General features: G+C 37.0%; 1 protein-coding gene and 1 long non-coding RNA gene across 6 annotated transcripts in view; one reads left to right on the top strand and one right to left on the bottom strand.

The window, feature by feature from the left end:
* The window catches only part of PLEKHH2 (pleckstrin homology, MyTH4 and FERM domain containing H2), a 58,013-nt gene extending 46,080 nt beyond the window's left edge, over positions 1-11,933 (top strand). For 4 of the 5 annotated variants that reach the window (XM_065679523.1, XM_065679521.1, XM_065679520.1 and 1 more), the window contains 8 exons: positions 1,501-1,656; positions 3,082-3,179; positions 3,545-3,686; positions 4,420-4,565; positions 6,166-6,295; positions 7,596-7,682; positions 9,398-9,535; positions 10,626-11,933. In XM_065679523.1, coding sequence (XP_065535595.1) covers positions 1,501-1,656; positions 3,082-3,179; positions 3,545-3,686; positions 4,420-4,565; positions 6,166-6,295; positions 7,596-7,682; positions 9,398-9,535; positions 10,626-10,808 — 1,080 coding nt within the window. In that variant the 3' untranslated portion in view covers positions 10,809-11,933. Of the gene's footprint in view, positions 1-1,500; positions 1,657-3,081; positions 3,180-3,544; positions 3,687-4,419; positions 4,566-6,165; positions 6,296-7,595; positions 7,683-9,397; positions 9,536-10,625 lie in introns of those variants that run through there. The other variant, XR_010612815.1, reaches the window with a different exon arrangement.
* LOC136014642 (uncharacterized) overlaps positions 1-16,285 on the bottom strand; it is a 34,486-nt gene extending 18,201 nt beyond the window's left edge. The window contains exons 1-3 of the long non-coding RNA XR_010612816.1: positions 16,169-16,285; positions 15,062-15,161; positions 13,966-14,068 (exon numbers count right to left, since the gene is read on the bottom strand). This is a non-coding gene — a long non-coding RNA (uncharacterized LOC136014642). The remainder of the gene's footprint in view (positions 1-13,965; positions 14,069-15,061; positions 15,162-16,168) is intronic.
* Positions 16,286-16,297: the final 12 nt, after the last annotated feature.

The following is a 16,297-nucleotide window of genomic DNA, read 5'->3' as shown; positions in this document are numbered from 1 at the left end:
ACCTAACCACCAGATGAATGAAGTAGACTGAAGAAAAGGGAAAGGTATTAAATTCCTCTTCCTTTCATCAGACATCTTGAATGTTAAGTATCTCAGTGAAGGCCTGGAAGCACAGCTGTAATTCCCATTATCAGTCATGACGGATAGCCGTATCTGTTACAGAACAAACACAGCTTCATTCTTAACTCCTGGGACTCCATCGCTCAAAGCCTGTAGGAAACTTCCTATGTGCTCCCATGCATACTGCCTCACATCCTGGTTTGTGTTTCTAACTGTGAGAGCTGGCTAAAAAGAGGGTTTTAACAATTCACAGTATTCCTAGGCAGAAATCAAGCTTTTATATGAAATCAAAGCTACATCAAATAAACTTTTAATTTCAGGTCACAGAATAACTTTCCTTTTTTTCTCCTCTAAATTTCTTAACTGCTTACAGCTTGCCCAATAAAACCAGAAAAAATAACATGTATTTAAATTATCCTAAAAGGTTTCACAATTGAAGTTTTAAGAAGGAATAACTCCTCATTTGTTAGTTATTGCTCAAAAATGTATAATTTCCAAGGGCTATGAAAATTTTAATTAAATACATAAATTACTTCAGTGGGATCAGCAAATAAGCGTCGTCTCTGAAGCTGCATTCAGCAGATTATGGTTTTTTATGCCAACCACTGAGAAGCCTGAAACACAAGTCCAAGTTCCATTTTTAAGGCATTTCTTTGCCAAAAGAATAAAACATGTTCAATATATCAAATACAGGAAAACACCCTCAAAACAGATTTAAGTGAACATCAGCAACTAGTATCTGTATAAAAGCCTTTTGCCATCCCTTGATAAAGTGCTTTAATACTAGTAACAACAGTCAGAAACTCAGATTTGGGAAAATAAAATGTAGGAGGCTCTATATATTACTGACCTATGGTAGTACTGACGGAGCAACATTTGTGAAATATTCTGGATTTGCTAATGTAGATCTGCCATCCAGTATCCCCTCTGAAGTTGCACATGATCTGATTTGTTTCACTACCATATTGAAAAGTGTAGGCAATTAGAGTTTTCTGCATTTTTCAAATAGTATTTATCACAAAAACCTCAGATACTAGATTGCTTTGTTACAGAAATTCTGTAGCAGAAATTCAAGTGTAGCAAATGCAAAGAAACCGGTCTAAACAAAGGCAATAAAACAAAAATGCTACCTTTAGAAGCATTTTGATAGTGACTTGATTTCATAAACAAAATGCAAGAAGGTACAATCAGCTGGGAATGTAATAATTTTTTGGATGGAGAAAAACTCCACTAAATTGACTTCCCATATGGAAATCTTGAATCTTTTCCAGACCATTTATGGAAATTTTCAATTTCCAATGACAGTAAGTTGTTCATAAAAGATGGACTGGGTCTTACAGTCCCACTGTTATTCTAAAGGTATTATCTTTCAAAATCTTAGATTTAAGGAGGGGTTTTAGTAAGTTTGATAGTAAAATACTTTTTTGGCTGCTTTTTCAGGTTGTTGGGTTTGATGCCTCTACAACAGTGGAGGAATTTCTGAACACCCTGAACCAGGACACAGGGATGAGGAAACCAGCTCAGTCAGGATTTGCACTGTTTTCTGATGATCCATCTGGCAAGGACATAGAGCACTGTCTTCAAGGAAACATCAAGGTAAACAAAAGCCTTTAATAAGCTTTGCATATAAAACAACAAAATATCTTAATTTTACAGACCTCTCTTCAGACAATGTAAAGGAAAACATTTTTCAGGCTGAAAACAGTCCAGGTTTTTTTTCTTCATAACATAAAAGTAAAGGTTTAAAAAGTCACTTTCAATTGTTGAAATTAATTCAGTGAACTATATTTAAAAGCCTTGTCTAGGAGACTGATACTATTCAGAGAAGTAACAGCTGGGTTAAAAAGGCAAAAGTAAGCTGTTGGTAATCACAGTGCTTCAAAACTAAAAAGCAATTGGAATCCAACATGTGTTTAGAGAATTCAATAAACATTTCTGGTATAGCTCCAAAAGATGACCATTTGAGGTCTGAAAAGTAATTGATGCTGGGGTGGAGATCCTGGGGATGAAAAAAAAAGAAAAGAGGAGGATCCTTAGCTAAATACAGAATAATTAGGGTTCAGTTCAGGAGATTTCCAGTGTTTGGGTTATCATTGTTCTGAATTTTTGTTCCCTCTATTGCTGGAAATAATTCTTTTGCAGTAGAGTGGCAAAATGCAATATAATCTGTGTATTAGTAAAATATTAGACATTTTTCAAGCCTTTTAGCAACTAATAAATAATGAAATTTTTGTGCTTATACCAAGTAGTCTTTTGCACCCTTTGGCCAATGTTCACAGTTGTGTTTCTAGTTACAAGTTGTAGTACAACTAGGCCTTAGTGAGAAACAAGCAGAGTCATATCAATCAGCTTTCTCCTCCTACTGGAATAACTACTATATGGAAAGCAAACTGTATAAAAAATGTACTTATTTTCTTGATAAATGTAAATACACAGTCTGTTCACTTCCTTCACTTGCTGCTTCCAGGAAGGTTTTTTCTGAAGGAACACTGACATGAAGCCCTGCAGGGGTCTCAGGACCTCTGTTCCACCTTATGCCTGTTTGCCCATCTACCCCCCTACATTACTCCTTGTGAACCACTTTTGCTGCACTTTGCAACAAACATCATCCAAACTTTATAGCAGCTACTAAAAAGCACCTGAAAAACTCCAGCATGCAACAGAAAGGGAAGGCAGAGATCAAAGGCATTTGATTAATTATGTAGCAACTTATTTTGTATAATTACACATTCGGTGGCTGCTGCTAAATCAAGTACCTGGCCTTTCCACAGAAGCATGTTACGGCTCGTTTCCAAAGGTGGTGTGTATTGCAGGATAAACAAACAATAAAAAATGTTCATTTGCACATGCTCTAATTAAGAAATGCAAGTAGTTATCTTTCAGTAAGTACAGAAATTCAAGCTATGTATGTTTCTGATATATAATAGGTAAAAAATACTTAAATAAGTTGCCAATTTCTGTGAAAAGTGTCTTCAAAGTGCAGTACATGACAAAGTCAGTTTTGTATGGATTTCCTTCTAGATCTGTGACATTATTTCAAAATGGGAGCAAGCCTCCAAAGAACAACACCCTGGGAAATGTGAAGGCACAAGGACTGTCCGCCTTACTTACAAAAACAGGTTTGTCCCAAGATGTATTTTTAATTTCTGCATAGTTTCTTCGTCTGAAAAATACTGCCTGACTCAAAGCTTGCAACAAAAATAGCAAATTGGTGTAACTGGAGATTTATTTTTTTAATATAGTTATTTTTTTTTTAGTTCTTGGGAGGTGAGCAGGGCTGCTAAAAAAAAACAAACCACCAAAACACTGAACTCAGGAGACTGAAGTTAAATATTTGCCCGTGGGTTCAAGTAGAAGTGCTGCTCTGCTTATGTGTTTTGATGCTGATATAAACATGTCACATTTAGAGCAGATACTGCTAATCCTCAGGGCTAAATGCATTTCCCTGTCTTCTTTATTTAATAACTTTCTGTCTTTTCTGTAGGCTTTATTTTTCAGTTCAAGTCCATGGGGAGACAGAGAGAGAGAAGCTGCTTCTGGTATATCAGACAAATGATCAAATAGTCAATGGACTTTTCCCTGTAAACAAAGAACTAGCGATGGAACTGACAGCTCTTTTAGCTCAGGTAATCCTTGTGCATTAATGAGTCACACGACAGTTTTACAGATGAAAAACCTGAACAAAGAAACTGGTCTAGGATTGCTTGACAGTCAAGTGACCTCCACGTTTTACACATGATAGTACAGGAAATAGCCTGGGCTGGCATATTTGCACTAACTGTACTTCAGTGGGAATGCTTTATAGAGTGTGCCGCTGTTGGCACCAGTACGGATAAAATGTGCTTTACCTCCTACACAGTCATGCCCTCTTTGGTCAAACATCATGTAATCATGTTCCATTTCTTCATTCGCTATTCCTTACATGATTTCTGCAAGCTGACACACCAGAGTAACAGCTGTTTAATGAAAGCCTAAGACTCCTTTCCTAGCCATGGTCTTGATAAGATCTGTTTTATTTTAAAAAAATGAATGGCTCAAGGGAAGGTTATTGAGAAAGTTATTTGATGGTGTTACTTGATAAATCTAAACTGGTTTGTGTCAGCCGGAGATCTAGCAATCTCAGAACAGAGCTAGTATTGTATTTGACCAGTTTATATATGATACTAATCTTTTTTCCATGGTAAATATAAAATAAGAAAAATAAAATTACGTGCATGACTTTTACATCAGTGAAAATAATGGACAAGCTGTTTTTCATTTTATACTTGGTAAGACAAAGGAAAAGATAGCTTATAATGCCCAGCTAGAGAATTACTCTGGAGTAACAAAAAATTTTCTTCTTCATGGTCCCTGCCTTAGGTAGACATTGGAGACTTTGAACGGCCTTTCTCAACTCCAGCAGGGCAAGTCACTTCCCAGTCCAAGTCCAATCAAACATTAAAACAAGTTTTGGAGAGATTCTACCCTAAGAGATACAGGCATGGTTGTTCAGAGGAACAGTTAAGGTGAGATGTGTTTTGCAGTTCATATTCTCCAAAAATCTAGGAGTGAAATGAGGAAGTTCTAAATTTTCATTAGGTACAACTTACTGTTACGTGGCATTTGCCTAACCCCGTGTTTGAAACTAATTTTCTTACTAAATTGAGGAAGCCATTTCCTCTGTATATTTCTAATCTAAACAGAAGACCATCCTTAAGCCTGCACATGGATTCCAGCAAAAGCTGTACAAGCTACTACTACACAGTGTTACAAACCCCAGCGATTTTGAAATTCATATTTTTCTTACTCAGCAAATCTAAATTAAGTCTGTGCACAGACTAAAGAACTACTGAAAGTACTGGACATGAGGATCTCATCTGAATGTTTGCTATTCTAATGTTCAATCTCTGGCAGCCAGTCAAATTGGCAATAAGTTAACTCAGTGGATTTGCTAGGAAGGTATCCCTTAATTTAAAATTAATAACCTGCAGCTCATTTCAGTCAACACCTACTAACATGAAGAAGAGCAGAACAGTGCAATAATTATCTGAAGTCAATGATACAACAACTTTGAAGTCCAGTAAACATCATAGAAATGTTTTCCTCACTACAGAGCTAAGAAAGTTTAAAGCTATTATTGTATGCACAAAGTAACATTATTACATACTCAGATGTTAATAGGGCTATTCAAAAGTATATGCACAAGAGATGCAATTAAAGAACAAGGTGTAAGAGATGCTAGATTAGAATAACATATGGAGGATATTTAACTAACAGTTCAAATATCTGTTGAAATGTTCAGGCAGTCCCTAAACTTACCAACTCCCAGAGCTGGAAGTCTGTGGCAGGAAAACAATCATTCTGTACCTGCCCTGTTGCTTGTATGCTTTTGCTAAAGGTGCAGTTTAACTTCATAAACTTTTAGTAAGAGTCAGCTGCAAGTGACAGATCTCCCTTTTACCACACATTCCCCCTTCCTTTTCTTGGGGTGCATCTAATAGTCTGGTGGCTGCTGGGTGAGTCATTCCTGCAGGTCAGTGTGCTAAAAAGGTATTCTGGGGTGAAGTTTTTTTGAGGATTAGTTTTCCATGGGGTCATTTCATTGAACCAGTTCACCATGGGGCCATGAAAGAAAATAGCCAATGCAAATGCATCATGCATCAGAAGCATCCTTTTTTGTAGCAGCGCCCAGACACATTGAAAAAGGGTAGAGTTAAGCCATGTCTGCCATGTCTGCCACATCTGCTGCTAGCCACAGGTAAAGATACGTGCTAAACTGGGTGGATTTTTTGAATGACAACTGGCATAACTGTTGAGTACTGATAAAGGTAGATTGATTACCTGTACAGACACATTAAAAGCTGTCCTAGATTTTTCCCTTTTTGCTGCAAATGCTACATCAATATTTAACCATAATGTTGCGGAAATTAGAAGATACTTAGTAATTTTCATGTGCATAAAAATATTAAATGATGTTTTGGATTTATTTAATACTGTGTAAGTGATAGTTGTTGTATTAACTTAAATTGTCATTTTAACAAATGGATTTTTTTTGCTCATTAAGCTCACTATGGGTAAGCATTTAAATTCCTTTCAATAACTAAATTACATATTTCATTTCAACAGACAGCTTTGTCAGCGATTGTCTACAAGATGGATGGCTCTCCGGGGGCACAGTGCTGCAGACTGTGTACGCATTTATCTCACTGTAGCCAGAAAATGGTCTTTCTTTGGTGCTAAATTGTTTGCAGCAAAGGTAAGAAACTTTACTGAGTTTGAGTGGCTGTGGTTTTTTTTAATATACATATAATCTGCAAATAGTAATACCTTTTTGTTATAAACAAGTGTGTTATGCATGTGCTGATTGAATATCTTGTCAATGACTAACTTGTTTAAGCCATATACTAGGCTGAGAAAGTTGGGGCTGTTCAGCCTGGAGACGAGAAGGCTGCATGGAGACCTCATAGCAGCCTTCCAGTATCTGAAGGGGGCCTATAGGGATGCTGGGGAGGGACTCTTCATTAGGGACTGTAGTGACAGGACAAGCGGTAAAGGGTTAAAACTTAAACAGAGGAAGTTTAGATTGGATATAAGGAGGAAGTTCATTCCTGTTAGGGTGGTGAGGCACTGGAATCGGTTGCCCAGGGAGGCTGTGAGTGCTCCATCCCTGGGGGTGTTCAAGGCCAGGTTGGACGAAGCCTTGTGTGGGATGGTTTAGTGTGAGGTGTCCCTGCCCATGGCAGGGGGGTTGGAACTAGATGATCTTAAGGTCCTTTCCAACCCTAACTATTCTATGATTTTATGATTCTATGAAATGTAATTGCCATAGTACTACACATACCGTAACAGTAATTTTCCAATACACTTATTGCTTGTTTTACATTATTAATCTAGGTGGTATCTTTTCATTTGCTTGTATCTTAGTTAGAGATAGGCTTTTTATTCCAGACTTTTTTTTTACCTGATAACTAGTAGAATATTGAAAAGGCATCATTAACTGGCTATGGAAGCTGCACCTTGTAGAATCACTAAATGTTGTTAAGGGTATTTAGAGCACTCCCTTTTGTGCTGGCCTCAGAACTGTGCAACTGAGAGTTGCTCTTAAGTCTCTTAATTCTCAGTTCATATAACAGCTATGTTAAACAGAACTGTCATGTGACTCCTTATATTTAATTAGGAGATCCCCATATATCTATATAATAGATGTATCAGCACTCTGTTCTTTGCATATGTAGACATATGTGCTAGTGAACAAACTTTAAAACATCTAACATTTATTTTTTTTTTTTCAATCTTATTTTATAAATGAAACTATACACTTTATTGGACTGAGCACCAGGGGAGGCTTCAAGGATATTAGGTTGAGTTCATAGTCCTGCCACTAGCTGCCTACATGGCTTTGGGCAGCTACTTCGATTCCTTTGCATCAGTTCTCTCTAAATGTAAATCTCAGTAAGATTTGTGGATGGAGAGAGCTGTGTAATAGCAGAGAGTTAATAATTACTTACATATTGCCTTATTTTGAAGTAGTAATTAAAGAACATTTCTCTTCGTAGCCTCTAGCAACATCCTCAGTTGACAAGTCCTTCATATGGTTTGCTGTACATGAAGATGGCATAAGCATCCTAGATTACAGCTCAATGGTAAGTGAAATTTCTTTTCTAATTTGGGCCAAAGTAGATTTTAATACTGAGTAAGTATATGGAGAGATTCGCCAGCATCCTACATAAAAGATGGCATTAGTCTTCCACGCTAAGTTACCTAATCTTTCTTTTAAAGCAAAAATTCAGTCCTTTCAAAGCGCTTTAATGTTATCATCATTACAGTAGCACTAATAATAGAAATAAGTGATGAATTCTTTGCACAGAATTTATTTTTGTTTATCAGATGCAGTTTTTATATCTTTTAATGAAATATTAATGTTTTAATCATTCAGATGTCAGGAGATCAGTAGTTACAGTTCTTATAACAACATTAATTTTCTTTTCCTGAAGACTTCATTTTCCATTATTATTCATAATACATACACTCTGCAAAGAGCAGTTACTTTAAAAGATTGTTATTTTCATTGTATTATTTTTGTTTAATAGTAGGTAATATAACCCAGTGTTATTTAATTATGTCATTTTAGGCTCTGATTTTTCTTTGATTTGCAATAAAAGTTTTCACAGAAAACGACTCACAGTATCAGTGTGAAAAAGCAGTGCCTGAGAAGATCCCTGCTTTAAATTGTATCTTGCAGAGAAACAGAATGGCGGGGTGCTATTAGCAAGTGCTAATATTGAATATCAGAGAATTAAAATCTCAACTTTATAACTGTACTGATATAGTCTTTTCATTATGTTTCTTTGCAGTTAAAGAAATAATACAACAAAGAACAGTAGGAGAGCAAACAACAGCTCTGTTTAGAGAACAAGCAAAATGAGCTCGCATCAGACTGCAGAAAGCTCTATAAACATGATCTACTCATAGAGCTGCTGTGGCATTTCTGCAGAGCACTTGCCAGACAGAGCACAGTATCAGCAGGCCTTACTTGCCATTCAAGAAATGCTGTTTCCAGGAAGTACTCTGATTTTATGTAAGAAAGATCAGGGATATGAGAAACGATGTTGCAAGGGGCAGAATAAGCACTATTTCAGACTAAGGGCAAAAAGAGGTTTAGTAACTGAACGACAAGAAGTCAGTTATTGTACAAATATTGCCTTACAATGAATTTAAATGTGAACATCTGCAGCAAATTAATATGAGTCATAATGATAAATTAAGTGCTAATCATAAATTTAAAGGCCACTAGTGTAATGTTGAACATTAAACAGTAGGAGCTGAGGCATGGAAAGCAGAGGAGCATTAAAGAGCAATTATGTTCCATCAGATATGTGGAAAAAAAGAGAACAGGATTTAATTTCATTTGTGTGTATGCAAACGACATCACCACACATAAAGAGTTAAATGCCGTTAGATGTCTCATACTCTGTCATTTAATTTATTTAGACACTGCTTCGATTTCAAATAGAATTCCTGAGATTAACTTCTCTCAAAGTCAGTCAAGACTTGTGTAAATCGAATTACACACTTGAGTTGAAACCTGCTTATAGTATCTTTGATCTAATTAATCTGCAATAGAAACAGAGGTCAAACACAAGTGCTCTCATCTGCAATGGAAATTCCTCATAGTGAAGGCCTGAATGAAGTGATTCTAAAACCCGTAAGAGGCTAGCAACAAAAAATTGTATTGAAAATACAAATATTGAAAAATACATGTGTAATTGTATTTTTAAAAGTGTTTGATGTATTCTGTTTTTCCTGCATTGTCCTGCTTACAGCTTTGCATCTTGTTTTTGTTTTTTTCTTTTTCAAGCGTTTAACAGTTACATATACATATAAGAGCCTGATGACTTTTGGAGGGTATCAAGATGATTTTATGTTGGTTGTTAACAATGCTCAGGCAAAGGACAAATCAACCGAAAAACACCTTTTTGCCATGACAAAACCAAAGGTCAGTATATTACCTGAAACAGTTTTCCACCATCTGCTACTTTTCTACTTTTTCTAATGGGTAATCCTTAACAGATGTGAAAGATGAAACACCTTCTTTATTCCTTGGATTCCCAGATTATTGAATTTTGCCAGATGTGAAATAATTAGTAATGTAAGAGCTAACAGTGGCAATACTGATGTGTTCCTTTGCTTTTGATATCCCTGTCTGTTACATTCCAGATTTTTCACAGAAGGACAAACAAGGCTACTTAGGGCAGGAATTATATGTAGTACTTAAAAACTAGTCTGTTCGCTTGACCAGCACCAGTGGTAGCTTTTAAGAAGGTACATTCGTGTTCTACAGTGGAATTGTAGAATACAAGATTTGAAAGATCAGTCACTTCTTAAAAATCCTAGGATATTTTTACCTTTGGTAAAGTAACTGTTCATGCTTTTTAAATTTAGATTCTCTCCTTCACTGGTAAGTCTGACAATATTTTTTAAAAAAAATCAAGATTTCACAGCCTTTTGCTGTTAGAACAATTAATGAAACAGAATAGAAAATTCCACACATAAATTTGGCTCAAAACACAACTCTTCATACAAATAAGCACAGTAGAATGCATCTGTTCAAGTTTCCCTCAGATTGTGCTCTTATAGGCAAGGCTGTGTGGGTTGCAAAGAAAAAACACCATAAGAATCTCCCAGAAGTCTTCATTCCTTTTATTTGCCCTGTGTCTTTAGTTCCCTGATCACTGGATATTTTCTAGTGAAACTGAGGGAACACATCATGAAAGCTTTTTCTAGGACGGTCATCTTTCAGACCTCAGAGTCTCTCTCAAAGTGAAAGAAGCCATCTGTTTGATCTTAAAGACTGTGGAAGGCAAAGTATTAGCATATTGATGGGAATAACATTACATTATTTGCTACAAGCAATAGCAGAAAGCTCTATTAGGCATCTCATCTCTCCCCATCATTAATTTGTTTGATAAAGTACTAATACTTTTCCAGTTGATGGTGATTGTCACTTGCTAAAAAGTTAGCTGTTTTTTCAGCAGTCAAAACACATCACTGTATTTTTCAAAGAGTTTTGCATGTTCCTTTTACAGATTCTTGAGATCACTCTACTGATTGCCAGCTACATTAACAACTTTCATCAGCTGAGAGGAGCTGCTCATCACCTCTCTGCCCCAGCATTACTGACACCTCAAAGTGGACAGAAACTCAAGGAAATGGGGAGTCAGCCACTTGTTGCAAACAGCAGACCAACAAAATGTCCCACTTTGTTATGAACAGATTATGTATCATGATAATGTATCTTTGTTATGGGGTTTCTACACTAATTGAGAACTTCTTGATGTACAAGACAGAGCATAAGTAGGTCCATAAAAAAAATTAAAGTGGACATGTTTGTAATCATTTCAATAGTATGTAACAGGAGGAGCCCTTTAATTAAAGGCCTGGCCTGAACTGGAATGATGATGAACCATCTTAAAGATTAAGCTTTACTGGTGGTGGCTTGTGCCTACAGACCAGAAATATATATGTCTGTTGATAGTGATGGGGAAAGGTGACCTTGGGAACAATTGTATAGATTTTAGTAGTTTTCTAGATACTTACTCAGGGACCAAACTGTCTTCAACTCTTCATGTCTGTTTTTCCTAAATTACACAAGTTCTATAACCTTCATTTTGAAAAGGAATTTTTGTTCAAAAAAACCCCAGTCAAATGCAAAATATTTTCCATTTCTAGCACCATCCTTATCTGCAATACAAGCACCATGGGACTAAAAAGAACAAATTGTTTGATTTTTATAGATGTTTCTCCTTTATAAAAAACGGCAAATCATGCAACTATTATAAATTTAAAGAGTATGCTTGTGATGCATTCTAGCCTTTGTTATACAGCTATTTTACTTGGGCAAATCTTTAGCCTTGGTCTGGTAAATTTCTAAATAATCTCTCTCTGCCCCAGCCTTTTGGAAAAATCTAAATTGAGCAAGCACTGTACTTAGTATAGTTCTGTTAAACACAATCCTGTACCTAATTTCTTCTTTAAACCATAATAATAATAATAATACAGATGCAAGAATGATTCACAATTCGAAACCAAGAATGACATAGAAAGTTATTGCTTGAACTGTTGTGAGTAAACTTGGATACGTATGCAACATATAAAATCCATGCATAATGTGTATAATGTATATACTTTGGTTCAGAATAATATTTTGTAAAGTTGTACTTCCTCTTTTTCATTTGTATTTGTACATTTTATATTATAATGTTAATATAATGTTCTTGCACACTGAAAACATAATGCTGCATCTGCACTATTGGATCTAGGAGAACTTTCAGTTGCCTTTTACAGCTGCAAGCCTCAATGCTATGTAGGGCCAAATATATAGAAATTACACCTGGTTTTTCTTCCAATCCTCTTATTTTCATTTGCATGCAAATAAACCCCTTATGCAGGCTCTGAAATGGATCAGCAGCATAATCTAATAGATAATTTAGGTCCAACCATACAGAAGGTAGTCAAATACAAATCACTCATTTACATAAATTTCACAACTTTTACTTCTGTTCATGGTAATGATCATGGATCATTAACCCCTTGCTGCTGCCCTAAGCACTTTGGGTTTTTTTGTTGTTGTTTTTTTTTTTGGGGGGGGGGGGTTAACTGTTTTTTTTAATTAATTACTTTAAACTGTAGTTCACAATTATGAGTTTTAATATTTGAAGATTGCAAATCTCCTTTATGACATTTAAGCACTTCAGATATATACATACTGAAATAAAAGGGATTTTCAGGTGTTTGCCCTGTGTGAAAGGTAGGGAGTATCCTCCTCCTGAGGAACTGAAATAGATTGGAAGAAATATATAAGTTGTGAAGAGAACATGCTCTTCAAAAGAGGAAGGACAAACTAGCAAGCTGATCTGATAAATACATATCTTCTGAAAGCTCTCAAAGTCCTGCCACAGCTTCTTAAGTCTGTGGGATCCTAGCACCTGTTTACGAATGGTACTATGGGCCAATGCTTTGTCTTGAAAATGACAAGCAAATAACAAACATACTATATCCAGATGCTTTCACATTCGCAATGTACAAAGAGCTTCCTTGTAGCTTTCACTGTTTGGTGGTGGATTGTGGCACCAGATCCTCATTTTCAAGGAGGCAGGGCCTCCTTGAAAGCAGGAGGAGGCTTACCTCTCAGAGGTTGGCCAATCTCCTGCCATCATTAAGAAAAGCATATTGGAAGCTAAAAGAGACCCTGACACTGACTGCAGCATCCTTCTATGCAGTGAAGTGATGCAGATATACAATAAAATCTGAGTCAGGGATTAACATCCTTTTGCAATCAGCAGAATAGTTGACTTCCAGAGATTTGGGGAGGCAAGGTCATTGCAAATTGAAACAGACACTACTGCATCAGTTACACTGAGGTTGTCATCTAAAGCTTCTCGTATATGATTAGAAACTTCAGTTTACAAATACAAAAATCTTTTGTGTCATCATGAAATTACAACTGTCAATCTAGAATACTCCAACTAGTAATTCTTTACTAATTGTCCAGTTTCAAATGAGTGTGGCAGATCACGTTCTATTAGAAAGCAAAAATACTGGAGTGTTCTGCTAGTAAACTTGTTCATGTAGTTTGTAAAATCTTTGTTAAATTTAGAGACAATGTGATACACAATACAAACAGCTGATGTGCAGATTTTGAGTCTTTTTACAGTTTTCGTTAACACAGCTTTACAAACAGCTGTTTTATACAGCAATAGGCAATATTGAGTATGACCTTCCTGCCTGCCTTCTGGTAGATAATTCTAGATATTGCTTTGCTTTCCAGTGTTGAGTTCTTGCTGTAGCAGTGCATCCCTACACCATAGTACCAGAAGCAATCCATGCATTAGCTTCTCTTTTTTTAGCAGCACTTTCTAGACTTACTGCCACTAACTGCTCATTACAAGTCACCATTAGTCCCAGGCAGTCACATTAGCAGAAATGCTGTGTTAATTTTTATGAAAGAAATGCACTCAGAATCACAGTTACCATGACAACACTACATTAAACAATGAAGTTTCTTACAGGATTTTCATTAGCAGGAGCAATGTTTCCATTGTAACCTCCTCAAGACACTTTCTTCAAGTTAACAGAGTAAGCAAGTAAAGTTCCCTACACAAACACTTCCAAACACATCTACTTAAGTCTCAAGGGGACTTGCTCCATGTTATAATCCAGCTCCAGAACTACTTAGAGGATACCACACAAGACAACAAAGCTGAAAACTGAAGAGACCACCAGGCAGATAATCTGTTCTGCTTTCCCCACTTGGTCCAAGCCTGTGATCCACATTTCAGTCTTGACCTTGAGTCATGTACCAAAACAATTCATACCCTGCTACATAATCCATGACTAAAGCCCAGGTAGAAATTAGACCTTTCTCACCTTCAGATCTTCAGCAGCGAAGATACAATGGGAGCTGTCAGACAAGCAGCGACCTCTTGGACTGATGCAGAGCTTCCCATACTCAAGGCTTGCAGAACCTAGACTGTAAAAATATTCTCAGGGTGAGATGAATATGTTAGCACATGCAAGGATACCTCGCCTCCCCTCATGAGCTTCAGAACATCTTTTGTGCTTGCTTCGAGCTGGTGGTCAATATCAGCAATCAGTACAAATGGTCAATGAATCTGAGCTTGATAATTACTGAAAGATCACTGGTAACTCTCTGTATAAGCAATTACATTGATTTAAAAATAATATTTGGAATTCAGTGTAAATTAATATATTCACTGAACTTCAATCTGCCTTGTCAGTTTTTGTGCAGCAGTATTAGTAAGCAAACTGGTGATTTCTAAAACAAGCAAGACCTATTTACTCCAGCAATACAGCTGGCAAATGACAAAACTTTGTGTTTTAAAAACAATTCACAAAATCAGTGTTTTCTATTATTTTAAATTTAAATCAAATTTGGGTTATATTTAAATTTAAAACAGAGGCACATATTTGCCTATAAAAGAAGGCTGGTGTTGGAGTTCCCCGGCAGACTAACACAGTTTTTACAGGTTTTATTTTTTTAGGTTTTCCTGAAGGAAAAAATTCATCCATGTGTAAAGGAATGCACCAATTAAAGGTTTAGGTAGAGCTTTAATAGTCCATACAGCTTAGTGTAAACCATAAGCATAAGTTAATTTTAACTAAGGTGATTAGTAACTCAGTAATAATGAATTAGGAAGAAAAAAAAAAAAAGTCTTTTTTTTTTTTCCCAAGTTTCTTAGGGCAAAGGAAATGAAACCAAGTAAAGTGAAACTTAAAATACTTAGAACTCCAACTTCATTTCCAAATTGGATTTCACTAGAACTTACTAACTGTACACCCTTGCACTGTTCTTCCCAGCTCAGATTTAAACTGCAGCATCGTCCAGATTTGCCACCTCTCTGCCAGTGAGTAAAACACTGTAAAAATACTTTGCTTTTTAGTCTCACACTCTTGCTGTTGAAGTAATATATGCCTAGATCATAGTGCCAGGAGCAATTCCTACCTTTGGCAGAGGAAGAGCAGCTTTGTCCAGGACTTTTACAGCCTCTGACTTCTGATTATAGATCAGCCCTGTCTTCATATACCAAGATGTAAGAAATAGGCTGTTGAAATAAAAGTGATGAAAAAATGCACTTAGAAAGGCATCAGCATGACCTGCCACGGTACACCACCAGTGAAGTTTCTTTCTGAATTTTAATTAGCAAGACCATAGTTTCCATAGGGGGTTAGCAAGTGCTTATATAAAAACCTGTGAAAATCACCATATAAAGTCTTCTGGGTCTGAAACTGATTATGGAAGTCAAACTTAGAAAAACGCCTTCAAGGACAAGTATTACTTAGGGGCTGTAGAAGGCTTTTTTGGGGGGAAGGAAGAAGGAACAGTTAATTCTGAGTTAATCATTATGAACGAGGCCGCTTTCCTTGTTTTGATCAAACGGATAAAAGGACTTGGGTTTTTCTCTCTCTTTAGTCTCTGACAATGCAAAGCAGCTACTCAGCTACTGAAGGTCAGCTGTAATTGCTGTCCTAAATTTATGTCAGTTCTGACTTGTTGGGTTCATCTACAAACCTATATCCCTTTTGTATGCTGGGTCATCCCGCTGTTTTACTGTGCCCTGTAAATCCTACTTTCTAATCCAACCCTCTTTGGATTCGATCTTTGACTGATCTTATTTGAAATAATCTAGCCCATATCCTGTTTGCTACAGCATCTTATTTGTATTTGCAACAGTTGATTTGTACATCTCAGTAACTACAAAATAATTGCACTTCCTTTTTTATAGAGAAGTTAACTTATCAGGGCATGGGGACTATGTCAGGTCTTGTCTCACTCTCACTCCCTCCACTGCTAACAAAGCCATCTCGGGGACCGTTATCAGAAGCCAATGTTTAAGGCTGAGGTAAAATAAACGACTCCCTCCAGTTATGAAATAGTTATTAACCCCTGGCTTTCTCCACAGCTGAAGTACTTCGCATCTTCAGAACAAGCTCCACAGCCGAGGTACCCCAAGGACCCAGGGACTCGCACCACTGCTGTCAAGCCGGGCCGTATTCTCCAGCACCCGAAGCGCAACAGCAGCAGCTGCGGGTCCCATGGTCCTGCACTCACCTCAGGGGCGCGGCGCCCACGGCCCCCGGGGCGGCGGAGCCCGCTGCAGCGCTGACAACCCTCAGCCAAGCTCCCGCCCTCCGCACCACCCCCGGCTGAGCCGAGAACCCACCATCCACTGCCACCGCC

The sequence above is a fragment of the Lathamus discolor genome, chromosome 5 (genome assembly GCF_037157495.1).
Source record: "Lathamus discolor isolate bLatDis1 chromosome 5, bLatDis1.hap1, whole genome shotgun sequence".
Lineage (NCBI taxonomy): Eukaryota > Metazoa > Chordata > Aves > Psittaciformes > Psittacidae > Lathamus > Lathamus discolor.
This window is presented reverse-complemented; position numbering and strand designations above follow the sequence as displayed.